Source organism: Pyricularia pennisetigena (assembly GCF_004337985.1).
Source record: "Pyricularia pennisetigena strain Br36 chromosome 4 map unlocalized Pyricularia_pennisetigena_Br36_Scf_6, whole genome shotgun sequence".
NCBI classification, from domain to species: Eukaryota; Fungi; Ascomycota; class Sordariomycetes; order Magnaporthales; family Pyriculariaceae; genus Pyricularia; species Pyricularia pennisetigena.
In genome coordinates, this window is record NW_021940918.1 from 1,449,063 (window position 1) to 1,474,876 (window position 25,814).

At 51.5% G+C, this 25,814-nt stretch overlaps 8 protein-coding genes across 8 annotated transcripts; 4 read left to right on the top strand and 4 right to left on the bottom strand.

Moving 5' to 3' along the window:
- Positions 1-985: 985 nt before the first annotated feature.
- PpBr36_06031 (uncharacterized protein) lies at positions 986-3,794 on the top strand (the record flags this gene model as incomplete). The annotated part of the gene is made up of 9 exons (XM_029893178.1): positions 986-1,261; positions 1,350-1,552; positions 1,643-1,665; positions 1,742-1,855; positions 1,950-1,986; positions 2,055-2,513; positions 2,585-2,679; positions 2,751-2,840; positions 2,938-3,794. The coding sequence occupies 9 exons, from the start codon at positions 986-988 to the stop codon at positions 3,792-3,794; spliced, it is 2,154 nt and encodes a 717-aa protein (XP_029746175.1).
- Positions 3,795-4,739: 945 nt separating this feature from the next.
- On the top strand, positions 4,740-5,485 carry PpBr36_06032 (uncharacterized protein; the record flags this gene model as incomplete). Its single annotated transcript, XM_029893179.1, has 3 exons — positions 4,740-4,769; positions 4,858-5,229; positions 5,354-5,485. The coding sequence occupies 3 exons, from the start codon at positions 4,740-4,742 to the stop codon at positions 5,483-5,485; spliced, it is 534 nt and encodes a 177-aa protein (XP_029746178.1).
- Positions 5,486-6,352: 867 nt separating this feature from the next.
- Positions 6,353-7,249, bottom strand: PpBr36_06033 (uncharacterized protein; the record flags this gene model as incomplete). The annotated part of the gene is made up of 2 exons (XM_029893180.1): positions 7,027-7,249; positions 6,353-6,931 (listed from the first exon to the last, which is right to left on the bottom strand). The coding sequence occupies exons 1-2, from the start codon at positions 7,204-7,206 to the stop codon at positions 6,353-6,355; spliced, it is 759 nt and encodes a 252-aa protein (XP_029746177.1). The 5' UTR covers positions 7,207-7,249.
- A 1,315-nt stretch (positions 7,250-8,564) lies between these two features.
- Positions 8,565-9,049, top strand: PpBr36_06034 (uncharacterized protein; the record flags this gene model as incomplete). The annotated part of the gene is made up of 2 exons (XM_029893181.1): positions 8,565-8,640; positions 8,718-9,049. The coding sequence occupies 2 exons, from the start codon at positions 8,565-8,567 to the stop codon at positions 9,047-9,049; spliced, it is 408 nt and encodes a 135-aa protein (XP_029746173.1).
- Positions 9,050-9,730: 681 nt separating this feature from the next.
- Positions 9,731-11,661, bottom strand: PpBr36_06035 (uncharacterized protein; the record flags this gene model as incomplete). Its single annotated transcript, XM_029893182.1, has 2 exons — positions 9,731-11,280; positions 11,361-11,661. The coding sequence occupies 2 exons, from the start codon at positions 11,659-11,661 to the stop codon at positions 9,731-9,733; spliced, it is 1,851 nt and encodes a 616-aa protein (XP_029746172.1).
- Positions 11,662-13,178: 1,517 nt separating this feature from the next.
- On the bottom strand, positions 13,179-18,091 carry PpBr36_06036 (uncharacterized protein; the record flags this gene model as incomplete). Its single annotated transcript, XM_029893183.1, has 2 exons — positions 13,179-13,514; positions 13,628-18,091. 2 exons carry the CDS (start codon positions 18,089-18,091, stop codon positions 13,179-13,181), a joined length of 4,800 nt encoding a protein of 1,599 aa, XP_029746598.1.
- A 1,245-nt stretch (positions 18,092-19,336) lies between these two features.
- PpBr36_06037 (uncharacterized protein) lies at positions 19,337-21,194 on the top strand (the record flags this gene model as incomplete). The annotated part of the gene is made up of 4 exons (XM_029893184.1): positions 19,337-19,625; positions 19,697-19,832; positions 19,925-20,512; positions 20,603-21,194. 4 exons carry the CDS (start codon positions 19,337-19,339, stop codon positions 21,192-21,194), a joined length of 1,605 nt encoding a protein of 534 aa, XP_029746174.1.
- A 988-nt stretch (positions 21,195-22,182) lies between these two features.
- Positions 22,183-24,711, bottom strand: PpBr36_06038 (uncharacterized protein; the record flags this gene model as incomplete). Its single annotated transcript, XM_029893185.1, has 1 exon — positions 22,183-24,711. One exon carries the CDS (start codon positions 24,709-24,711, stop codon positions 22,183-22,185), a length of 2,529 nt encoding a protein of 842 aa, XP_029746596.1.
- Positions 24,712-25,814: the final 1,103 nt, after the last annotated feature.

Sequence of the window (25,814 nt, forward strand, 5' to 3'; positions counted from 1 at the left end):
TATATGCACGGGAACGATGGAAGAAGTAAAAAGCTACACCCGTCCATCCCCCCAGCGGCACGTAATCAACACTAATTTCTTCTGCGTTACGGATTCAAGACTTGTCTGGTACCCCGACAAGCCCGAGTTACAGACGGCAAGATGGGAGAGACTCGATAATCTTACCCCCTGTATTTGTTTCGCCCAAAAGCGACCCCACTGCTGCAGCCTCCCAGGAGCTCCTTCCCCTAGACTAGAAGAAGCAAGTCCCCAAACCGGCTGATATTTCCTTCTGTTTGCAGAAAAGGATGAAAGACTTTAACACATGTTTGTTGGGTCAGGTATCGCCAGCTTAACAAATTATTGCACCTTTGGAAAGCTGGAAAGGCTTTGACCATATGTTGCACCGCTTGTAACTAACTAACTACCTACACAGATACCGAGGTTCATGATTTTTGGCATCCTTTGCTGTTCTTCCTCCGGAGATATCGCTCTCCGTATCCGTCAGTATGGCACAAGTAGATCTATTTTCCTGGACCTTTTCCTGTCTTATAATCCTACCATTTCGGGCATCGACGGGGCCACTGACATGGTATCTTCTCTTGGCACTATCACCTTTATTCACTCTCAAGATGCTGTAAGCCGTTGAGTGAATTCCGGTACCCTCGAATATCCCCTTCCTGCCAATTCATATTTTGTTTGATCTCTTTAATCGGGGCACATCTCCCAGCGGGGTCCGATGATCTTTGTTTCTTATTCAGAGATGTGGTGTGACACCCTTTTGCTTCTAGAAGAGAACCAGGCGTACATAAAAAAAAAGACTCTTGCCCCCAGCTGTCTTGCCCTGATATGATCAACCGTCGAACTACTCACGTCTCACGTCGCAATAGGGGCTTATACATCACAAATTTGATTGCCGAGCTCGTGCATTCTGTCACATATTCTTCATCTTTTCTTGCAAGTCGCATTGGAATAAGCCGAACAGGGAAAAAGATAACCAGCTCGAATGGCCCCCTCGTCTATACTTGGACTATGGGCAAGCCTGGTCTGGATTGCTCAGGCCGGCTGCCCCTATGCAGACCCAGCAGCGCTGCACCCTCGAGGGGAGCATAGGGAAGACTATCTGGCACAATTCTCGGTTGATGACCGAGACAAGTTCCTCACATCCGACGTCGGCGGCCCAATAGGCGATCAAAGAAGTCTAAAGGCTGGTGCTAGAGGCTCAACGCTTCTCGAGGACTTTGTCTTTCGCCAGAAAATAACCCATTTTGATCATGAACGTGTAAGTCAAGTCGGCATTGGGTAAGGCTCAGGTCACGAGAGTACTGCCTCAAGTTTTCACTACTGAGAAATTCACCTATACAACTTAGGTTCCAGAGCGGGCCGTTCATGCCAGAGGCGCAGGCGCTCACGGCACCTTCACAAGCTATGGCGACTTTAGCAACATCACCTCAGCATCGTTTCTGAACTCTGCTGGCAAGCAGACTCCAGTGTTTGTGCGGTTCTCTACCGTGGCTGGCTCGAGAGGCAGTGCGGATAGCGCCAGAGACGTGCACGGCTTTGCCACGAGATTGTATGATAATCGCGCAAAATGGCCGAAACCCTACACAGTTTTAGCCCTTAGGGGGTATCTGCTTACATGCTAACTCCCACAAATCGACAGTTACACCGATGAGGGCAATTTTGGTAAGTCGTGCGAGCCCTGAGCAAACATGGTGAGGGAGTTGCTGACAGGTCCTGTGTGTGAACCCCCTGCGAACAGATATTGTTGGAAACAATGTGCCAGTTTTCTTCATACAGGACGCCATTCAGTTTCCTGATTTGGTTCATGCCGTCAAGCCCAGCCCAGACAAGGAGATACCAACGGCAGCTACCGGTAAAGCGCCCCGCCTACAAGACTGATCCTCCTGATGCCGGTATCAATCAACCCGAGGCTATGATGATGGCTAAAGTTAGAACCGCGCACATAGCTCACGATTCGGCTTGGGACTTTTTCAGTCAACAATCGTGAGTGGTGTTTCCTTGCAGTTCTCCGAAAAGGGTGTGAATTAATGCTGAATGTTAAACAACAACAGGAGTTCGTTACATGCTCTTTTCTGGGCAATGTCAGGCTATGGAATTCCGCGGTCGTATCGTCACATGGATGGCTTCGGAGTCCATACATTCCGCATGGTCACCGACGATGGCGAGTCGAGATTGGTCAAGTTTCACTTCAAGACCAAGCAGGGCAAAGCAAGTTTAATTTGGGAAGAGGCCCAAGTCCTGTCCGGAAAAAATCCTGACTTTCACCGACAAGATCTCTGGGATGCCATCGAGTCTGGTCACGGTCCCGAATGGGAGTTTGGGGTTCAGGTTGTCAACGAGGAGGATGCCCTGAGATTTGGCTTCGATATGCTCGATCCGACCAAGGTTCTCCCAGAGGATCTTGTGCCGGTCCAACCTCTAGGGCTTCTCAAGCTTGATCGAAACCCCATCAACTATTTTGCAGAGACGGAGCAAATCATGGCAAGTTGTTCAGACCACTCGAGACCGCAGTGATTCGCGGACGTTTGCCATAAATCGAAGGCTAACCTTACTGAAAGTTTCAACCTGGACACCTCGTCAGGGGTATTGACTTCACTGAGGATCCTCTTCTGCAGGGCCGCGTGTTTTCTTACCTTGACACTCAGCTTAACCGCCATAATGGACCCAACTTTGAGCGTGAGAAACCAACCCAACAACGTTACCACTCCAGCGCCAATGACATATACTTACCTGACCTGGATTCGCAGAACTTCCCATCAACAGACCAAGGGTTAGTGTCCACAACAACAATCGGGATGGTGCCGGGCAGAATTTTATCCACAAGAACATTCATCCTTGTAGGTCCCATTGGGAGAAAACTCCCGCCCCTCAAGTGATTCATGTGTCAAGAGACAGCGGTCTAAATCAATTCCTGACATGCCTTCACAATCACAGATACACCCAGTGCCCTGAATGAATTCCCGAGACAGGCAAGCAAAGACCAAGGTAGAGGTTTCATGACCGCACCTCGGCGCAGGACTCAGGATGCCGCGCTTGTCCGTGAGCTCTCTGAGACTTTTGATGATCACTGGACACAGCCGCGCCTGTTTTGGAACAGCATCACACCTGCTGAGCAGCAGATCTTGGTTAACGCGATACGCTTTGAGACTAGCAACATCTTGAACACGCACGTCCGACAGAATGTGCTCCAGCAGCTCAACCGCATCAGCAACGAACTGGCAGGGCGCGTAGCTCAAGCCCTCGGCATGGAGGCGCCCCCTCCCGAGCCAGCTTTCTACCACGTAAATACCACTGTGGGCTTGTCGATTTTCGGCAACAAGCTGCCCACAATCAAAACGCTGAGGATCGGCGTCCTTGCCAGCACTGGAAACCCTGCTTCACTCTCACAGGCAGCGGACCTCAAGACCCGATTCCTGGAGGACGGTGTCGTGGTCTCGGTGCTCGGCGAATCCCAAGCTGAGGGCATCGACGCCACGTACTCGCAATCGGATGCTACTGTATTTGACGGCATCATCATTGCGGCCGGTGCCGAGGCTCTTGTCGCCAAAGACGCACCGGCGTCGGCGCTCTTCCCCATCGGCAGGCCGCAACAACTCGTCGTTGACAGCTTCAGGTGGGGCAAGCCGATTGGCCTGGCCGCCGCTTCAGATGACTCGGCGAACATTCTAAGCAGCCTAGGAGCGACTGGCCCTGGAGTCTTCAGTGGCGATGACCTTAGTGTGCTGGTCGATAACTTTAAGGAAGGGCTATTGACATATAAGTTTGTTGAGAGGTTCCCGATGGACTCGTGATCGAAGAGGTCTCTGGGATTGTGCTGGGGACTCTGACCAGCATTACCAAAACCAAAAGTGTTGATGTACTATATATTATGTACCTTCCTTCTTTGTTTGCCATTTACTTCCCTCTTTTCGGCTGGTCCCTGGAACATTTTGTATCTTGCTTCTACTTTCTTCCTCATATATCCCCTTGCGCATCTGGTGTTGATTATTTGGAGTATTGGTTTATGAATCCTTGTTTTGATTCTGTAGAACCATGAAATATGCACGACATACCTGCATTGCAGCAACACCGTCCCGTCCGCATATTTACGGCTTATACACTCCTATATTCAACTTGTTATTACCATGGCCGCATAACCGGCCGCGGGAGAATGGGAGGTGTGTGACTAGACAGGTTCTGGTTAGGATTTGTTCAGACTCGAATAGGACCGTAGTGCTTGAGACGGTAGCAAATTGATTTCAGTTATGCTTATGGCGCTCAGCTGATGCAATACATGCTGTGATTTGAGATGAGTATGCAGAAATAGGTTGGCTGCCGTGTTTGCTTGGAGTTGAGATGAAATAATTGAATTCTCAAAGATTTAAATAGAGCAAAAAAAAAAAAAAAAAAAAAAAAAAGTCGACGAGGGTTTCAACGCAAGTGCGACTGGAATACGTCACATCTTGTGGAAAGCACGTTTTGGACGGTGGGCCAATCGTTGCCGTTCCGTTTCGAATAGATACTTGAAAATCCCCAGCTGCAATTCGACTCATTAACAACGTGCATTGCGATCAGCCTGTCACCGTCCGACTGCAAGCAAAAGGAAGAGGAACAGAAACGAATAGTATTAAATAAAATAAGATAAAAGTGTGAGAAAACAACGAAACTCAACCCAAAGGTCTTACTTCGTTCGCATACCTGCACCCAGGAAAAAAAAAAGAAGAAAAAAGCAACAGCAAAAGCAAAAAAAAAAAAAAATGAAGGCTTATTTCTACGACGACCTTCCAGTGGGTCCCCCTCTCATCTCAGTCGCCACCCCTCTTGCTCTTTCTCTCACATCACAAAACTAACCATCACCGACATCTCCTTCCCCAGGGCGACCAACGCGAACCGCACGACTCGGGCAAGGCTGTGGACACGGACGACCTCGCCAGACTGGGCGTGCTCTACTTCCACATGCCCGACGTGTCGGCGGTGGACTCGCTGGCGTCGTCGCGGGGCTACCGCAACCGCGACGAGATCACCGTGTCGCCCGAGAAGATGGGCGACGCCTACGAGGACAAGGTTAAGTCTTTCTTCTCGGAGCACCTGCACGAGGACGAGGAGATTAGGTACATCCGCGACGGCCACGGTTACTTTGACGTCCGCGACCGCGCCGACCGCTGGGTCAGGATCCATCTGGACAAGGGGGACCTCATCATCCTGCCTGCGGGCATCTATCACCGCTTTACGACGGATGATAGCAACGTAAGTTTTTTTTTTTTTTTTTTTTTTTTTTTTCTCCTTTTTTTGAGGGGCCTCTTATTCTCGTTAGTTATCAACCAAGCTAACGCAAACATTCACATGTCTCCTCTGCCCCTTTTGCTGCCAGTACATCCATGCCATGAGACTGTTCAAGGACGAGCCCAAGTGGACACCCCTGAACCGTGCACCGGAGCTGGAAGACAACGAGCACAGGAAGAAGTATGTCGACGAGTTCCTCGAGGGCTGCTCGCGGTCATGAATGGCATCCTGTTTGCTCACTATAGCCAAGGCAACTATCTGAAAGTATACAGCGAGAATGATACAAGTTTGTTTTCTGTGTCCAATGAACCATCTATTCATCAGCCAGTCCAAGCATAGCATTGTGGCTATGGCGACCATCGCTGTCTTTGAACTTTCCATCAGCCGTGGTGCACCCAGTCTCGTATCTCTCGGTACTCAAGCCCGCAGTCGTTTTTTTTTTTTTTTTCTCTCTCTCTTTCTCTCCCCTAATGTAAATGTAGAAATATTGTGCAGGGGAGGCGGGTGAAAAAAGAGGAAAGTTTGATGGATAGAGTCGAGTTTGGCCTCTAGGGACCTGGTTATAACTATTGAAGTTATCGATGCAGTATAACTTGATTACACCACGGCTCGATACAGGCTTATATAACCCTTGTTAGTGGGTACGTTTTCTTGGCTGATAGCTGTTAGCGGCGCACCCTCAGACATCCAAACAGATATAACTACGGGCCATCGCTAGTTTAAAAAATCTTACAAATTCGAATGGCTTCGCTTGCTGAAAGTTTCCTCTAGACTAGTTCTAGACGGCCTGAACCATTATCCATAATATGTATTAGAGAACAGATATGTGCATGATGCAGCCGCGACTCTGATGCAGTAAAAAATGAAAGCCTTTTTTTAGTTTTAGAACCAAGGCAAAACGTTGTGTGGCAGAAACCATAATTCGAAATTCTGCGAAAAGGCGTCTAGTAATATTCATATTGACGCAACCCATAACGCGCAGCCTCTTGAGGAAGAAAACAAACAAACCAACCATGTGTATAAAAAGACTCCCGATATAATACGAACAAGGTACAGGACAAAAAAAAAAAAAACCAAAAAGCAGCCGTTATAATCCCGGCAGAGGCTGCTCTTGCCGCGCCCCATCGCCAGCACCAGCGGCTATGAACTCACGAGGCGGCACCTCGTCGGCCGTGTCGTCCCTGGCGGCGGCGGGACCCTCAAACATCCTCCTCCAAAACATGGGCGGATCAAGCGGCCTGGAGCCACCGTGCAGGGGCGGGTAGACGTCGGCGAAAAAGTACCATATGTGGCCGATGACGACGCCCATGATCTCGTCCTTGGGCACGGTGCCGTGCAGGACCAGGCTGAAGCCCATCAGAACCCAGGGCAGGTACGGGGCGGTGAAGACGAGGAGGCCCAGGAAGCTGAGACGGACGTCCGGGTTGCGGCGCGACCAGATGTAGACGAGGGTCGACGAGAGTGGGTGGCCGAGGAACGGCATTGAGACGAGGGGCGAGATGACGAGGAGCGACGTCATGGCGTAGAGCAGCAGCCACGAGAAGTGGGCGGAGCGGCCCGACGACTCCTCGAGGAGGCGGCAGTACCGCTGCATAAAGTAGATGTGGAACATGAGGTCGAGGGAGAAGGGGCCGAAGTAGAAGAATGTCGTGAGGAGGCGCCAATACTGTTTGTGAGAGAGTTTCCCCCTGGTTAGCCGGATGCATCTCTCGTCCGTGGGCTTGGAATTTGGGGGACGGGGCGGGGGGGTTTATGGCATACTTGGTGGTTTGCAAATACTGCGCGGAAGCTGTAGAAGAGCTGAAACGCGTTTACCCATTTGAACTGCACCAATGCGCTGGTGAGGACCGTTGCAGTCGTCCACCATCGCGTGCAAACTGGCATGTCCCAGAACCACTCTTCCAATGGAAAGCGGCCATTGTCTCCAATCATCTGATCCATGTTGGGCGGGCGATCGATAGAAAAAGAGGAAAGGGACAGAACCTGAAGAGGGTTGATTGATCAAAGCTGTATAAGTAGATACCGCAATGTGCCTCTTTATATGTGCTACTTGGAGGTGACAGTTCAATGTCTCGTGCAGTCGTCGTCGTCGGTTGGGAACGCCAAATCTACCGACCAGGCAGGTGCTGAGGGAGAAGATACACAGTGCCTTTGCTTGAATTTCACAACAAAAAAACACAAAAGAGGAGAAAGCAAACAAAAGACAACGCAGCGAAAAAAGAAAGAAAGAAAAAAACAGTTTCAACCACCTTGAATCGCAGGAACAGGGTGAATTACATTACAAATGGTTATGGTCGCCGTCCGGGTGCAATAAATTGATTATATGTGGCCTTTTGGCGACGTCAAGGTATCGCCCACTTCCAGCTGTGACGGAGTTGAGCGGACCCCGCGTGAATATGTAAGCCGTGCGTCACAGCGTTCGCACTTACCAACATACTGTATTGCACCTATGGTAAGCTGGGCAAACTTGGGAAACCCGCAAACGTGAGGATCCACCTTTCCCGGCATCACTCATAGATATACCAAACGTTTCGTTGTCTTTTCGCTCGTTTTACTCCTTCGTACCCGACAAGCTCGTTGAGTAAATATGAACCAGATAAGGGGCATTTCTGTCGCTAATTCGTAATTGGGTAACGGCTACCTTCGGGAGCGTCGTGTTTATGGGAATAAGCGGTCCAGGGCAATTGGATCTATCGACAAAATTGGGTGAGCGGTAAAGCCTTCGTGTATTAACGCGTAGGCGGGGGGAGGGGATTTTCTTTTCTAAACCAATTGAAGACTTTCTCGTACAAGGATCTAACAGATCGTGACTTTGGACTTTACATATATAGTCCTGCCTTCATCCATGCCGTAAAATCCACGGCTGGTGGGGCTGTCAATTAAGAGAAACGCGCTAGGTCGCGGTCGAGTCGCGTTGCCAGCCCCCTGATTTTCGCATGCGGCGCGTGTGCTCATATTGAAGATATCGATTACAATTACCCCTAGCACCTTGCACCTGCAGTATTCTTTTCTTTGTACCGTTCTCTCAACTATCTACCTACCTCCCCTCCAAGCCAACCTTGGTTAATATAACAATTGTCAAACCAACAAACCCAACATCCACCTCGATTTACCCGGCTGGCTTCCAAGAAGGGCGCATTCTATCCGACCCTGCTAAACAAAACTTGCCATCAAAGAGCTCCCACCACCTTGAATCGCCTCGAACAACACGACAAGCAACCTACCATCGAGCTAGCTCTCACCGAGCTTTAGGCCGAGCGCCAACCCAACCCAAAAACTACATATACCGGGGAAAAAAAATGCCACCACGAAAAGTACAGAAGGCAGTGACCAAGAAAACCGTCCCCGGCGCATCAAGAGACAGCGGGGTAATGCGTATGTTCGATCTCTCTTCTCGCCCCTGGTTATGTGTCCAATTCAGACCAAACTAACGAAAATATGAACAAAACAAGCCGGCGACCCTATCCCACAAAAAAAGCCAAGACGCTACCGCCCGGGGACCCTCGCGCTGCGCGAGATCAGGCGCTACCAAAAGAGCACCGACCTGCTCATGCGCAAGCTACCCTTTGCCCGCCTGGTACGTGAGGTCGCCCTCAACGTCCGCCCCGTCGACGAGGGCTTCAGGTGGCAGTCGCACGCCATCTTGGCCCTGCAGGAGGCCGCCGAGGCCTTTCTGGTCAAGCTGTTTGAGGACACGAACCTGTGCGCCATCCACGCCAAGCGCGTCACCATCATGCAAAAGGATATACAGCTTGCCAGGCGGATACGCGCTGATGGTTTGTGAGAACGGCTGTTTATTTTTCTTTTTCTTCAATCATTTTTTCTTCTTGTTTTTAAAACACATTGAGATACCCAGATTCGTCGGCGACCTTGCTCTCTCGGTGGTGTGGGCTGCCTTGTTAACGGCTTGGTTCCAAAAGGAAGCTCCATTGTTTGCAGCTGCTTTACTCGATGATACAAGGTTGGATGAGCGATTCTAATGGTGGCGCAGGGCGTTGTGTGGAGTTGTTTTTTGAGGGTCAATGTTTAGCTGGTGCATACGCCCCGTTGACTGGCGTAATTGAATGGGGGGGGGGGGTTGGCTTTTATCCTTGTTATTTCTCATCTTATCCATTGTATAAACCCTTACGGATTTTATTATTATTTTCGGCGTTGCATGGCGATGAGCTAGAGATAGTTATGGTATAAAACACATATATAAGTACTCATTATGAAACTTCCTCTTGCGACGGACGACTACGCTTGCAAACTCTTTTTTTAAATTCAAGAATTCGAGTTTGACCCTTCGTGTACGTTATCCGTACTATATGTCAACTATCTAACGTATAAATATTTATATACATCCGAAAATGCTGCCAAACATTTGCAATGCCACGTGCGCATTTCTCTGATGGGTACCATGTCCACAGATTGAAGCATTTGCATGTCGCCGTCGGGATAAAAGCTAGCTATTCCCGACTGAACTTTAGGCAGCAGCCGCCATGCTGCTGCGACCCAGCGCCGCGCCCTCGCGCTCGATAAGCGACTCGGTAAAGCAGCCGGTCGGCACAGTGCCCGAGGCCATGATCTCCTTGGCGGCCTGCTCGATCCCTAGTTGGGCGTCAGTCCACAACGGCCGCGCCTGCGCCTCGGAACCCTCCTCGCCAACACCGATGAAGCCGCCCTCGGCAGCCCACTCCGAAGTGCGCTTGATGCCGAGCTTGGTCCAGATGGCATCGAGGGCAACGACGAGGTCGTCGCGGAACTCCTTGACGTGGCCTGGCGTGGGGGTTACGCGCAGCCTCTCCTGACCAACGGGCACGGTCGGGTAGTTGATGGACTGCACGTAGATCTGGTAGTCCGAGAGCAGCATGTCCGAGGCGCGCTTTGCAAGCTCGGCATTGCCGACGAGGATCGGGATGATGTGAGACGGGTTGGGGATGACGGGGATATCTCGGTGTTGAAGAGCCTCCTTGACGGCGCGCGTGTGAAGCTGCTGCAGCCTGCGGTCGCCATCGTGCTCCATCTGGTATTCGATAGCGGCACGAGCACCAGCCATGGTCGCAGGCGGGAGAGAGGTGGTGAAGATGAAGCCTGGCGCGAGCGAGCGGATCATGTCGATGAGCTTGGCTGAACCGGCAATGTACCCGCCAACGCAGCCGTAAGCTTTGCCGAGCGTTCCGGTGATGATGTCGATGCGGTCCATGATGGTGCCGCGGGGCCGGCCCGCCTTGTGCGCCTCAAAGTCGAGGTGCTCGGCTACGCCGGCTCCGTGTGGGCCGTACATACCAACGGCGTGAACTTCGTCGAGGAAAGTGATGGCACCGTATTTGTCGGCCAAATCACAAATCTCCTCAATAGGGCCAATGGAGCCGCACATGCTATAGACTGACTCAAAGGCGATGATCTTGGGAACATGTAGCGGGAGGGACGCCAGCTTAGCCTCGAGGTCCGCCACATCGTTGTGTTTGAAGACGATTTTCTTGGTGCCGGAATGCCGGATGCCCTGGATCATGGAGGCATGGTTGAGGCTGTCGGACAAGATGACACAATCCGGCATTTTGCTGCCCAGAGTGGCGAGTGTGGCATCGTTGGCAACGTAGCAAGAGCTGAAAACCAACGCAGCATCCTTGGCGTGCAACTTGGCGATGGTACCCTCGAGCTCGACAGCATGGCGGTTGTGGCCTGAGATGTTGCGAGTACCACCAGCGCCAGCACCATACTCATCGAGCGTCTCGTGCATCTTGGACAAGACCTTAGGGTTGCGGCCCATGCCCAGGTAGTCGTTGGCGCACCAAACAGTCACCTTGTCCTCCTTGTCGGACATGTGGGCGCGCGGGAACTCCTTGGCCAGGCGGTTGATGTTGTTGAAGTAGCGGTACGATTTGTCTTTGTGTTTCTTCTGCAGCTCGGATTCGTAGAACTGTTCATAGGAAAACTTCTTGCCCGAATGGCCGGCAACCGGGGAGGCGCTCGCGGCGGCGGGGTTCGACGAGGCGACGGATCGGCCCGAAGCAACCTTGGGCGGGAAGGGCACTATTCTCACACGGAAGCAAAGTCAGCACTGTCACAATTGCAGTGAGATTGGAGGTTAAACCAATTGGTTAGCTACTCACCGTTCTCAAGAGGAGCAACGACAGGCCCGTCAACGGCCCTGGCATCCTGGGTCCGCGAGGTGTGTATCTTGGCCAGGCCGACTGGCAGCTTCACACCCGCCTTGGCCGACTGGACAGCCATTGCCTTGCCCATGACAGGACACCGGTGAGCCAGCAGCTGCAGCTTGGAGATGGTGCCACCGCATGGCGATACACGCGGCCGGGCCGGTGCAGATGCCGTTGAGAGTTGCCGCAAAGTGGCCGGCGACGCCTTCTTGAGGAAGGGGCACAAGGCCTTGGACTGGCGAAGTACGGCGTCCATGATTTGGGGGTGTTTTTTTTTTTCTTCTATTGTTTGAGCTTGTTATTTTTTTCGGTTTTCTCTTTCCTTTGTTCGTTTCAAAACCTCAGGTTGACTGAAATGTTTCGACGTTGAGAAAACGACAAATTTCGCTTTCGCATATGTCAGTCAGCAAAGTGGCGGTTGCTTTGAGTCAAGGGGTTGATCAATAGAAGAAAGGATCGGTCGGCACACGGGTTTCTGAAGGTACCCGTACACTTGTGCGTTGTGCGTGCGCAAGCTAAACAGCTTGTTTGGCGGGCCCGGGTCCGGGATTATTACTACTTACCTCAGGCGATCGAGAACTAGGACTGCGGAGTAGGAGCACAAATCAAAGCCCCGAGACCAACCAATCAATGCCAAGGTCCAATGTTTCCTGGGGCGAATGATCTTGCTGATTGATCAGCAGGAAAAGAGGCGGCGATTCTTTTACTCTTCTTTGTCATTTCAGAGTATTTCACCGTTCGTCAACTTGACGTTTGGTGGGGCTCCATCTTACACCCCGGATCAGCTCAACTCAGCTAGAAGTCCACCTCTATTCTAGAACACTACTCTATAGTGTCCGGTAGGTTTGTTCTTGGTTTCCAGTCCAACTTTGAGTTCTGCTTGTCTGCCCAATAAACAAATTGCATTGTTACCACTCCGGGCTATGTGGTAATCCTGAATTCCACATCCAAGACCATATTCGTACTTTTTTTTCCCCGTGTCCGCTGCTCGCTAAATTGGTTTATTCTCTCGCCGATCCCGGCAAATCTGACTTATGGGACGCTCATGATTGGTCGGCTGTATTCCCAACGGGCTAGGCTGCATCCTTGAGTGGGTTTTCTGCAAGCCCGAGGCTCGGCATCTACGGTGACAACCTATAGCGTGCCATCCTACCTTGTCCAGGCTAGTTACTCCGTACTTTTCAGGCAGTTAATTACAAAAAAAAAAAAAACCTTGCGCATTGAGCCAGAGCAAAAACGAGATTCTATACTCCGTACAGAGAGACCTGTGTAATGAATTCTCTGTTTCACACATTGTGTTTGTGCCAATGAAAAAAAAAACCCAAAAACACGTCGGGTAAACACGCAATCAAAGTTGGACCCTGAAGTCGTCTGACGTTGCCCATGCATGTGCCTGAGTTGCCTCAAACTCTATTATAATGACTAAGGAGGGATCCGTTCTGTACAAGTACAACGTCGACTCTTCGAGTATCACTGAGTGCCACTTACGTGGGTTTGTTTGAGTGATAATGAAGGCTGGCCAACCTTGGACGAAATGATTGGGCATCGTGAACGCAAGATACACCCCAAGAACCAGAGAGCATGGTAACAAAAAGGTGATAATCAAAAGAGCGAGCATGTCATATTTGGCCCTTTCAAGACGCACGACAACTCTACGCTCAACCATAAGTCGACAATCAATAATAGGGGGTATCACAGTATCATCCACCTCTATACCTGTCCATCAACCACAAGCAGACCCTCGACACAAGCCATGTGTCAACCCAATGAACTCTAGTCATCGTCTAGAACCATCGGGGTGTCTTTGCTGTCCCCAAGCCGTGACAAATTAGTCTGTGTGTCTCCATTTGTAGACTCCGATGCCATCCCAGCGGACACCTTATTGGCCCAATCAGGCAAACGAGGCTCTCTTTCTGTCTCCGTCTCCGTCTTGAGGCTCGCCAATCTCTTCTTCTTCTTCTTCTTTTTTTTTACCTTCCGGTCCGAAATTTCTTGAGTAGCCCGAGAGGGGGTCTGAGCATGTGGGTTAAGGCCCGCATCGTTCCGTATCGACTGCTTCGTGGTGCTTCCGGGATTCGACTGAGTGGGTCGAACAGCATTCGTGGGTGGCTATTAGTACGAGACCAGAACATTTTGTTAGTAGAATGCAGAAAATAGATGGCTCAAGGTCTGCATTGGGACGAGACTTCTCGTTGGGATGACCGTGCAGTGGATGTGCATACATTCTGAGCCGTGGAGCCTGGTGTCTTGGGCCCAGAGACTGTCCCTCCCGTCGAATCTGCGCTATATAACCTAGAGCTTGACTTCTCAGTCGATGGTGGTGGTGCCGGACTCGTTGCTGCCGTCGTATCGGGCACTTTGGCTTGCGTGGGAATTAAAGTCAAGCCTGGAATTGTCGATGCGGTCGGGCCTGTCACTGTATCCCTTTCCGGCCGATCTATGTCAGCAGGCGAATTTACCTCTTCTTTTGCCTTTGCAAGCTGTGTAGCAAACTCGGCTTCCTTTGTAGTCACTAGCCGGTCTATCTGTAATTGACCTGACAGGACACACTCCAAAATCGTCTGATCCTGGAAAGCCTGTAACAGGAGCCGTACGGAATTAAGGCCAGGAAGACCCGAGATGTTTTTAGCTTCAATTGCCCTTTGTACTTGTGTTGCAAGATTCAGTAGGTCGCTTGACAAGATGCTGGTACCCCACATTGTCTTTCGTGCATCGTTAAGAAACCGATCACCGAAAGAGGATCCTAAGGCCCCTAACTTAAAGGGAGCTTGCTCTTGAGGCTGAGATTTAGTAAAGGTGCCGGCACCAGGTATTGGCAGCACCGGTTCGCTGCCTGCTTTGGTGGTTGTTGAATCTTGGTCCGTAACCTCCGTGTTTGCTTCCGCCAAAGGTAACTGAGACTGGGGGCCGGCCTCATGTTGCAAAGAAGGAGTCAACGACCTGCCTGTCTTTGACAAATGCAGAACTATCTTTGAAGGCGTTCTGGATTTCAGGCCAACCTCACCAACTTGCTCTCGCAACCCAGTGATCTGCTGAGAATTCAAAGTCATTGGCGCTTGCCCATGCGGGTGCACTGCTGCGATGTCTAATGAGCCGGAGGGATGCACCGACACGAAAGCAGGCTGCATAAGACGGTTATACTCCTCTGGGTCAGTAATACGAAGCCGGTTCATCTTGACCAGATCCACTGCCTCCTTCAGTTCCTCTGGTGACAACTGGTGGTCTGGCTCCTCCTGCTCGAATATGTCTCCTATCATAATCTTGCAGATTTGATTGCTAGTTGGAGAGTCCAAGATATGATCAAGCACTTCGGGGTCAGACCCTCGGACCTTAACTAGAGTCGCTTCCTCGCGCTTGACAATCTCGGGCGGTTGCATCCAAGTTTTGACCTTTGACGCATGCGGATTGGGGTTCTTTTTGTCGACAACGCGCGAGGCAAGCTGGGTTTTGAAGATGGCGGCAGCGTGAAGTTTTGGCTCGTAGGTGCCTCCAACGATGAGCCAGTAGACATAAACTGGTTTCGTTTGACCGATGCGGTAGGCTCGTCCGATGGCCTGCTGTTCGTTTGCGGGTTGCCACTGGAAGTCCATCATCACTACGCGATTTGCGCCCTGGATATTAAGGCCGACACCGCCAGCGTTCGTCGATATAAGGTAGACCTCGTCGTTGTTGGCATTGAAATTAGCCACCGAAGCTTGCCGGGTGGAGATTTTGGTTTCTCCATCCAGTCTTGAATACGGCCTCTTCTGCATCTTCATGAGGTTTTCGAGAAAGTTGAGCACTGGAATTCGACTGCTGAATATCAAAACCTTGTCCCCAATCCTCTTGGCCTCGTCTAAAATCTTGGTCAAAACGGTAATCTTGTACGAATGATCAAGGCTGTGGATATCTCTGCGGTTGACTTCCGCAATGAGGTTCCCAATGACGTGTCTGGGAATCTCTCTTCTACTGTCGTTTTTCCTAACTTCTTTGTCGTACTCTTTCGCGAGTTCGACAAAGTATTGGAGGAAGATTCGGGGATGTACCAAGAGAGTACTCAGCTGGCAGATATAGCCGAGCAAGCTGACGGTGGTCGCATCATCTCGAGTAGCAACCCACCGCATGTAAACTTCATAGGCACTCTTTTGGTATTCAGTAAGAGGCACCACGATCACATACTCTCTCTTTTCGGGAAGTTGGCCTTTGAGAGCAGTTGTCGTCATCCGGTGTACTTTTGGCGAAACGGTGTCCTTCAAAGCCTTGAGAAGCTTCATAGCTCGCCTCTTCTCCGCGGGACTGCTGTCCACAAAAAGTCCCTCCTGAATAGGCGAGGCGAAAAAGTGCGTGAACTCCTTCCGCGGACCCAAATAATTGGGTGCAACCCAGTTGATCATAGAAAAGTAGTCTCCGACAGAGTTGGCCAACGGAGAGCCGGTCATGGCGATTTTGGCCTTTGCTTTAAAGCTCGACATCGCCTCTGATATTTTGGACCTTTCGTTCTTGATGGTGTGAGCCTCGTCGGCAACTACAATGCTTGGGGTCTCTGTTAGCCAAGTCTGCAGTTTGCTGTCTCCAGAACTGACAAGGACCCTGAAAAGGCTATATCCCATTAGCAAAATACCCCCTGTGTTGACCCAAGGCTCTATCGAAGCAGTCCTTGCGTCGGCAGGGATTTCTGTGTCGATCTTGTAAATCCTGCCAAGGGTGTCATATGGATCCACCCAGCGACTGAATTCATCCAGCCAGTTGTTCAAGAGGCCGGGAGGGCAAAGAACCAGAGTTTGTGACTTTCGGAGTTCCTTTGGGATCTGAGAGACGACAGAAGGATCGGAGGATCGTGAGGCTTCCTGGATAGCCACCAGAAGGCAGATGACCTGAACAGTCTTCCCTAAGCCCATGGTGTGAGCTAGTAAACAGCCCTGCGAACGATCATCATTCACAACTTGGTTCCACATGAACCGGACGCCCTCGATCTGATGGTCTTTTATATTCTGTGCGATACGCTGAGGGACGTAGACGAAGCCCTGGGAAGCTTTCTTAGCTTCGTTGATGATCAGACGAGACTGCAGGCCAGACATATCCGATTTGGCAAGCTGGGCACGCAATTCTCGGGACCTTTCTTCTTGCTCCTCCATCCTGCGCTTGTCGAGGTCTCGCATATCCTGCGCAGCTTTGTCGCGCTTGACCCTCCGTTTCTTAGATGGTGAAGGCTCCTCTTCTGAAATCTCACTTGCTGAAGAATCCTTGCGGGGTTTCTTAGGACTATCAACTGTAAGATCGATCGGAGATGGCGCAGAGTCAGCCTCGCATCCCCCGACTTCTTCTTCTTCTCCCTCCTCTTTCCCTTCTGGAACATCTTCCACCGCTTCTCCCACGACGAGTCCGTGTAGCGACTCTGAATCGCTATCGCTGGTGAGTACCTCGCCTTCCACGCCGTCCTCGACCACAACGCGGGGAGCCTTTTGCCGATGAACACGTCTCGCAGCGACACTTTCTGGTTCCGATGTCATGGAAAGTAGTTCCGCACGCCACTCTGCCTCGAGCTTCTCATAGACAGTGTTTTCAAAAGCTGGGCGAACAGTCACCACATCCTTTGACCGGAAGCTGGGGTCTTCCTCGATATGAGTGCACATTTTTTCCAAGCGCGCCTGCAGTTGTTGTGACGTGATTCTTGCCTTTTCAATCATGTGGATCCGGCTGCTTTTGCGGCTTCGAGGCTCGTTCCAGATCTTGTTGGCTTTCGAGTTCAGTTTCGGCAGCTTTTCTGTACGCCACTGTTCCTCCAGATCTGAAAGCATGTTTCGTATTGCTCCAGCAACGTCGCCACTTCTCCCAGCATGGGGTTGCTGAGATGCCTGGGCACGCTCACTTTGCTCAGCCTCTATCTCTTGCATCGTGTCGCTGTCGTACCCGCCCTCTGAGCCAGATTCACCAAAGAGTGGGTGTTCTTCATCTTGCGGGAGCATGGCTTCTTTACTCGAACGAGCCCCAAAGTACCGCTGAATGCCTCGATTGATGACCAAACTGTGACCAGGAAGATTGTCGTACGTGCCTGGCGCAAATTGGAAAACCTTGTCGTCGTCATCTAGGTCGGGTTCGAAGTGATACGATGTTATGGGAGCCGCGGAGTAGTATTGACAGCGTGGTGCGTCCCACCGCTTGGAAGAACTGACTTTTGCGGCCTTCTGATCGGGATTGGAAGCCTCCGAGTGCTTGATGACATCGGCTTCGGTGAACATAAGGACTGGTTCTGCATGTGTTGGAGTTTCCGACAGCTTGATTGGGGCTATGCGTCTTTTCTTCTGAGGCGGTTCGGGAGGAACGGTTGCGGCAGTGGCTTGAGCAACTATCGGCAGCTCTGCAGGCAAACTATCTTCCACTGGGCCATTGCCTCTTAGCTCCGCAAGCTTCTGCTTGAACTTCCGACTTCGCTTTCGAAACTGCTCAGCCGCTTGTCTGATAAACCGTTTGTGAGGGACCTTCCTGATCTCAAACTGGTCGTAGACGTCTTTGAAAGACCCAGACTCCTCCGATTCCCAGATAAGAAACTCGCCATCTGCCTCTGATTCACGAAGTTTGGCTTCCAGTAATGCCCGATCAGGACATTTTTCAGGCTGAGAGGGCTTCCAAGAGCGGTTGTCTGTACAAAGCTCTTTCACCAAGCGTTCGGTATCAAAGGTGAACGGATCGTCATCCTTGTCCTCCATCTTGGAATTCTGCTGCCAGATGATGATTAGCTATGATGGTCCGATTTTGGACGAGAAAATGCATGTTGGAGAAAATTGAGCGATTACGCAGTCAGTACCTGGGTAAGAGAAGACCATGGAACTTATTGAGCTGTATGAGCCCAGGAGAATGCCAAAGAGCGTGGATGCACAGGCTGTCGGGATAGAAAGAAAAAGAAACTGTGAGTTTCCCTAAGATGTTCAATACAAAATTAGAATACCAAGGTAAGCAATAATGTTGACGAGATCAGTTATTATCATGACTGTCTGGTAGTTAGGTACCTAGGTGCGTACCTAAGTACAAGGTAACCCAAGCCTGTTGGGTCCAAGAAATGTACAGAGTAGGTCGTACCCTCCTTGATGAGTGAGCGAGCGAGCGAGCGAGCTTTGACGCGCCGGTGAGCCTGGCTTGATGGTGGCTGCCTAAGCTGGAAACCCCGATATTATGGTGTAAAGTAAAGACATCACTGCCACGTTGTGGAATATCAGACGCTCAGTAACAACTCCCACTGTACCGTTGTCGGCGAGTTCTCGAGGATTTCCTTCACTCTTTAGCGTGATCGAGCAACCTGTGTGAGCGAGGGACGACGCGATCAATCGGCCAACGAGTCAGGAGCTCTTACGTGTCGTGTAGCGCGAATAAAATTACGGTTTTTTGGCTCGTACATAGATAGATCTTGTTATTTTCCAGAAGGACCTTTAACAGAGAATTGGTGAAATTCAGTGTTTATGCCCGATGAAACCGAAACTACGATAGCTGATTGGTGAAACATCAGACCCACCGAAGCCAAGCGCGTAAAATGCTTCGTGCTTGTGGTGTTGAAGAGAGCCTGAAAAGGATCACAAATCAATTTGGCACCGAAACCGGAAGTTGCTTTTCGAAGGGTTGAGATGTAGACATTCCAATTGACAGAACCTTTTTTTTTTTTTTTTTCTTAGAGGGAAGCTCCTCTCCACGCATCCACGATACCGTCGGCCTGATGAAATCTACAATGTTTGCATCTTTTTATCGTAGATTTTGTGGAGGCTTCTTGAAATTGAGATTGATTGATGACTGGGTCGATTGATGATGAATATCTAGTGGCCACCAACGAGTACCATTTATTGACGCATAAGATTCGGCAAGTTCCATCCACGTGCAAAAAAAAACAACGAATACTGAGCCTTTCGCCTCAACCTCAGACTTTTTTTTTCGCTTTGAGCTCTTTGCCGCAACCACAACCAATCATGACGAAGAAAAGCCTAGTTGACTATAGCCTGTACCTAGTTACTGATTCCACGCCTGAGATTCTCGGTGGTAGGGACATCTGCCAAGTGGTAGAGGATGCCATCGAGGGAGGGGTCACGATTGTGCAGTATCGGGACAAGAAGAGCGACACAGCCGTTTTGATCGAAGTCGCCCAAAAGTTACATCGTATTACAAGCAGACACAATGTTCCGCTGCTCATCAATGACCGAGTCGACGTCGCCCTTGCCATTGGCTGTGAGGGAGTTCATCTTGGACAAGACGACATGTGTGAGAAATCAACGACACTTGCATCTCCCAAGGCCAGGTAGACTCAATTACTCACTCAAAGTCTCTCATAGGCTTGGTGACGGCCCGAAGACTGCTGGGACAGGATGCCATCATCGGTATCTCGGCGAGTACGCGGGAGGAGGCTCTGACGGCGTGTAGGGACGGCGCTGACTACTTGGGTATCGGTGCTGTGTTTTCCACCAACACGTCAGTATCTGAACGAGTGTCTGCCCAATGACGTACAAACATAACTCGGCTTTCATAACTAACAAGCAGAGACATCCCCTCCCAAAATATAGAAAAACAAACACAAAGCACATCCTGGGCCCAGTCGGCATCCAGCACCTCTTGGAGATCATGCATAAGGAAGGCTTTGGCCGCATGCGGACGGTTGCGATAGGGGGGATTAAAGCGACCAATATACAAAGAGTCATCTTCCAGTCCGCCACGCCCGGAAGGAAGGGCCTCGACGGGGTGGCCATCGTCAGCGCTATCATGGCAGCGCCCAGTCCTCGCGAGGCCTCTAAAAACCTGCTCCGGCTTATCAAGGAGCCCTCTGCGGCACTCAGCAACACCATACAGGCAAGCGAACCCGGCAACATTCTCGACCTCGTGCCTGCCATCATCAAGGCCGTACACGATTCCACCCCACTCTCCCACAACATGACCAATCTGGTCGTGCAAAACTTCGCCGCTAACGTTGCGCTGGCCATCGGCGCTTCGCCCATCATGGCAAACTATGGCGAGGAGGCGGTCGACCTGGCCAAGCTGGGTGGCGCCTTGGTCATCAACATGGGAACAGTCACGCCCGAAGGGATAGAAAACTATGTCAAGGCTCTGAGGGCGTACAATGCGGCGGAGCGACCCGTTGTTTTGGATCCAGTGGGGTAAGCCAGTAATTCCCATGGCTAAGACAGTGTGATTTTTGACCATTCCGCCTCCGTGGTGTCTGATGCTGACGTGCATCAATATATCAGAGCCGGAGCCACGACTGTCCGTCGGGAAGCAGTCAAGACCATCCTCAGCGCCGGCCATGTCTCGGTGATCAAGGGCAACGAAGGCGAGATCGCCGCCGTAATGGCGTGCACCGCGCCCTTCTCCAACGGCGACACGGGGCCCCAGCAGCGCGGCGTCGACAGCGTCTCCACTCTGCCCGACGACGACGCCCGGGCTCGCCTCGCCGCAAGGCTTGCCGCACAGCAACGCGGTTCTGTCGTCGTCATGACGGGCCCCACAGACATCGTGTCCGATGGGGAGCGCACCTTTGCCATTGTGCAGCACGGCGACCCCATCCTGGGCCGTGTTACTGGGACCGGCTGCTGCCTCGGCACCGTTATCAGTGCCATGCTCTGTCCCGGCACCCCTGGAAGCACTGACAAACTCGTCGCCGTCGTGGCGGGGATCCTGCTCTACGAGATCGCCGCCGAGGTTGCCGCCGGTCGCTGCCAGGGACCCGGTTCGTTTGTGGCTGCATTCATCGACGCCTTGGACGAGCTGAGGAGAGCCGCTGCGGGTGGCGACATCGAGTGGATGAGCCATGCCAAAATCGTCAAGATGTCAGTAGCGTAGCAAGTCGGCCCTGATTTTTTCTGGGAGAGAATTTGTCACCAGCAGAAAGCTGGGGGTTAGTCTTAACGGAAGCCAGTACCATTGCAATAGTAGATATACTTTTGGCTAAATCAAGCACCGCATTCCTTCATCTTCCTTTTGTGCTCTTTTATCTAGGATGCTCTGTAAAGGCGTGCAAAGGTAGTCTGCCAACAGTTTCGGTTTTGTTCTCGACATTCGCATGGCCTGAAAAGATTTCGATGAAAACAATTGTTTTTCATGTTTGGGTATATTGTTCGCTTCGTTGAGCTAGTCCTTTGGGCTAGCCACCAGCTATTTAAACCTCGATTGGTCTTGCGACGTACGAGTGTTTTATCTGTTTGCTTACAGTCTTGTTTGTCTCTTTGACATCTTTATCATAAACCTGATCATCTCTCATACATTCGCGCCCCCCCATTGCGCCACCCCGTATGCCCCAGATATTTGCTTCCACTCCATATCGCATCGCATTGCTTAGATCTCCTCACCCCCAGTGGTCTATGCCTCTTAGCCAAGAGTATGTTTTCCCACGCCTTTTAAGATACCTAAGAAAGATTTGTGACCTTCTATACACAACGTTCCGACAGTTGTGAGGATGAAATGACAAAAAAAAAGGAGATGCCGGCATCTGTTGTGAGATGACCAGTATGAGGCAGTAGAAATGGCTTCTTCCCGTTGTTGGGAGACCAGGCCTGCCTGTCTTCTAGTACTCAAGGAAACGATAGTTGGGTGAACACGGGCCATTCTTGCTCGAGTATGTGGCAGATATTGGTTTAGTTTTAGTGATTGTGAAGCCATGTAGTATGACAAACGGAGGGTTATATGACAAGCAAAGAAAGGTATCGATCGCTGGGGTGTATTGTGGCAAAAGTAAAAAAACAAGTCGTAACACATAAAAGACGACATTATATGTGTCGAAAGTGGTATATATAGTATAGACAGCGCCGCAGCTAGACCTCGCCAAGTGTGCTCAAATTCGCGACACAGACATGGTGTAGGCAGCATAATGCTGAACGTTGGGTTGGAGTGACGGCTTAGAGTAAGCCATCTGGGCATGGCTCAAGGTCTTGGCCCGCTGGCGTGTCAGCGTCGGAGCCTGCTCTTCTTTGCGCTGCTTTGTGAGTTTGTTCATCGAGTCATCGCTCGAATTTTCGGGCGACACAGTGCTGAGAGTGTCGGTCGACTGGTCCGCTAGTCCTTGGACATTGATGGAGCTGGTGCTGGCTGTCAGGCGGGTAAATGTAGTCGAAGTAGATGCGTGACGATCTGAGCTGGTGAAATCTGAGCCCATGCTATTCACGGTGGAGGCGCTGACGCGAGACTGAACGAACAGTGCCGACTTGTCCATGTTGAGGGTGGGCTCCTCATAACTATACGGAGAGCGCGTCGTCAGGACATCATCTTGGCCAGGATACCATTCGGGCTCCTCCACAACTTGGCGTTGAAATTCCCCATTGGGGATGATCATGGTTGGCGACAGGTCGAAGCCCTGCGATTCATTGTAGTTTGATGATGATTGTGGCGGCTTCCGTACTTGTCGGCGTGACGCTTGCTTTTGGATATCTGACCTAGGCAGCGAAAAGTTTGCCGAGGTCATTGGAGCAGCAGGTGTCACAGGAGTGATTGCCTCCATGAGGATAGTGCTGTCTCTGGACACCTGGCTCACAGGGCTCAGGGCTGGCACATCGAAGTGGACAGGACGCAGATATCCCTGCGCAAACACTAAATGTTCATCGTTGTAGTCAAACTCGATGGGTGTTGTGTTGTCGTCTTCGCGAGAGATGTCGAGCGATGGACGGTCCCATGCATAGTTGCAATCGGCCTCTGCCTCGTGCTCATAGCAGTAGTCGATGTCGTCCTCCCAGCTGTCACTGAGGAGAAGATCAAGTGATTCGTTAGCCATGCTGTCCACACCTGGCACGCATTGAACCGCCAAGTCTGACATGTCAAGGCGGCCAAGGGTGTCCGATGCAATGCTGGATGGTCGTTGGCTGGAAGTTCCAACCTGCCACAGCATAGGTGCCGATTTGCTGGCTCGCAATGATGAGCTCCTGCTAATGATGCTGGCTCGTGACCGGGCCTTGATAGCGTGTTCTTCCTCCTCGGGGACATCGGGGAGTGCATCGGGCGAGGCGGCACCGGGCGGGCATGCCAGAGGCCAGTTGTTAGTATTGGGCGCCGGCGGGATTACGCGCGAGAATCTGAACTCTGCCGGAACGATGTTGCTCTCGCGACTGTTCTTTCGCATGTGCAGATAGTCATCCTCTTGGTCCGGCGAGGTAGACCGCTGCGAGGTTTGCGATATGCCGCCACTGGTCTGCGGCCTGTCATGGTTGGCTGAGGCACAGATGGACTCCAATCCGGCGTGCCGAAGTGATACTCGGCTGGACACTCGGGGAGGCGGGACTGGTGGTGTTGTCTCGTCTAGCTTAGCGTGCCGGGGAGGTGACTGCTCCATGAGCTCTCGAGATCGCACCTTGATCAGAGGATATCTCCTGCGGACTGGGGACACTGGAAACACTGGAGACATCGGAGACACAGGAGTTGGTTTTACACCCACTTCGGTGTGTTCATCAAGGCTCCCGAGATGCTCATCTGACGAGTTTACTGGGCTGTCCGGCCCGGCGTTAATGCCAACAAGAGAGCCGCCAGAAGGTACTCGCGAGGCGCGTGTAAGAGAGTCATCGGTCTGCATGGTTAGCCTGTTGGCCGTCTCCATGCCAGACTGGCCATCCCTCTCGCTGTGCGCCAAGTGCTGAAAGTTGTAAGGTGCCGAGATTGTGTACTTCCTCTTCACATCCGAGTCACAAATGAGAGAGTCCCTTGCGTTCTTTCTCCTGGTGAACAGTGATGGGATGCTGTGGTTGGCAGTGGGCAAATTCATGATGGCAACTGGCAGCGGAGGGTTGGCTGTGTCGAGGGGAATATCCTGTGAGTAAATGGAGCTCGATCCAGAGCTGCTGTAGGTGCTGCTATCTCTCTTGTTGGACTTGGGCTTGCGGTTGAACAAGGCCTTGCCGAAGATTTGGACGCTGTCGGTCCGCTCACGTGCTGGATGTTGCATCTTGCCTGATTCTGAGCGGCCAGAAGATTTACGCGACAATTGTGGTGGTGCAGAGTAAGGAGCATCGAAGGAATGTTCCCATGGAGGGCAATCCGAGTAGTTGAGGGACTGCAGTGAAGACGTCGAGCCAGGGGAGGTCTGCTGGTTCCGGAGCGTCGCCTGCACCGGTGATGAGGTAAAGGTCTGCCTCACTTGTTGACTCAGTGCCCTTATGCTCTCTGGCGAAGGAGGGCCATCAATGGCAGGTTCGAGGAGGTCGGCCAGGTTCTGGCTGTGATATTGGCCCGAGACTGAACTTGATGGAGGGGGACGAGGGGAGGGCAGTGGAGGTGACGTTGGAGCGGACGTGGCGCTGCTTTTGTTGTTGCGCCGGGCCAGCCTATCCACCGAGAAAACTGGAAGAGAAGGAGGGCCGGTCCACATTGTGGGCGGCATTTTAAACGTTCGGGTCCGGGCGTGGGTTTAGTGCATCTGTGCTGGTGATGATGTCGGTTCCTTGACGGATATTCCCAGCCCAACCGGGAATGCTGGACAGGGACCTTCCTCCTTGTGCTCAGGACAGTACTGTAATTATCCCAGGAACCCAGGCCGGTGTCTAAGTGGACCGTCCTCTTGGCCTGTCCCCCCAAAAAGTGTAACCCCAATCTTTCGAAACGCGGTTTGGAGGAATAGCTTCTCGCTACCCTTAAATTGTGCGGCCACCCGAGTCGTGTTTTTTTATATGCCCTGTGTCACCAACCCTTGATAGCTGCTGTGTTGCTGTTTTCTTTTTTGTCGGAGCAACGCTTGCGAAAGCCTTTAGTCGAATGAGAGAGAAAATTAAACAGCAAGATCTGCGCCGTTGGGAATTTCGTTTGTCCTCCTGTTGGCTTGAGTTCTTCTTCCCGACCCAAGCGAATGTTCCGGGATGTGGTGGAGGTTGAGTCGTTGAGTGTTCGTGTGTAGTTCTCAACAGATATAAGAGCAAACGGAGTGGAAGCAATCTCGTGTGGGAGGATGTGGACTTATTAATAGAGGGCAAGGGAGGTAGGTTGGCAGAAGGTAGTGTACACTTGATATGTACTGTATTATCCACACACACACACACACACACACCACATAACAAGAGCGAGGCGGACCAAAAAGAGAGAGGCAGACACACACACAAACACAGCAAAGTATCAACCGCTGGCCAGCTGCTGGTGGTACAGCGGCGCGGATGGTCGCTCCTGTTGGCAGTGAACATGGGTATGAGCATGGGTATGGACAGGGTATGGAGAAGACAAAGTTGGGAAGGAGACATGGGTCGGGGATCACGGCAAGGGTGCCATTAGGTGGAGTTGAAAGACCAGGGGGTGGGGTGGGCGTGTTTTTTGCTGCCTTGCTTGGTGATGGGATTCTTTATTCTGTTTTTTTTTTTTTTTTCCCCTTCGGATCGTGGGCACAAGTTCTGAGCGACCCCAGTCCTGACAGGCAAAGTACTGTAATGTATGTAGCCTGTAGGTACCATACAGTAGGTACCCATTGTAGCACAAAGCAAGCGAGTTATGGATGGATCG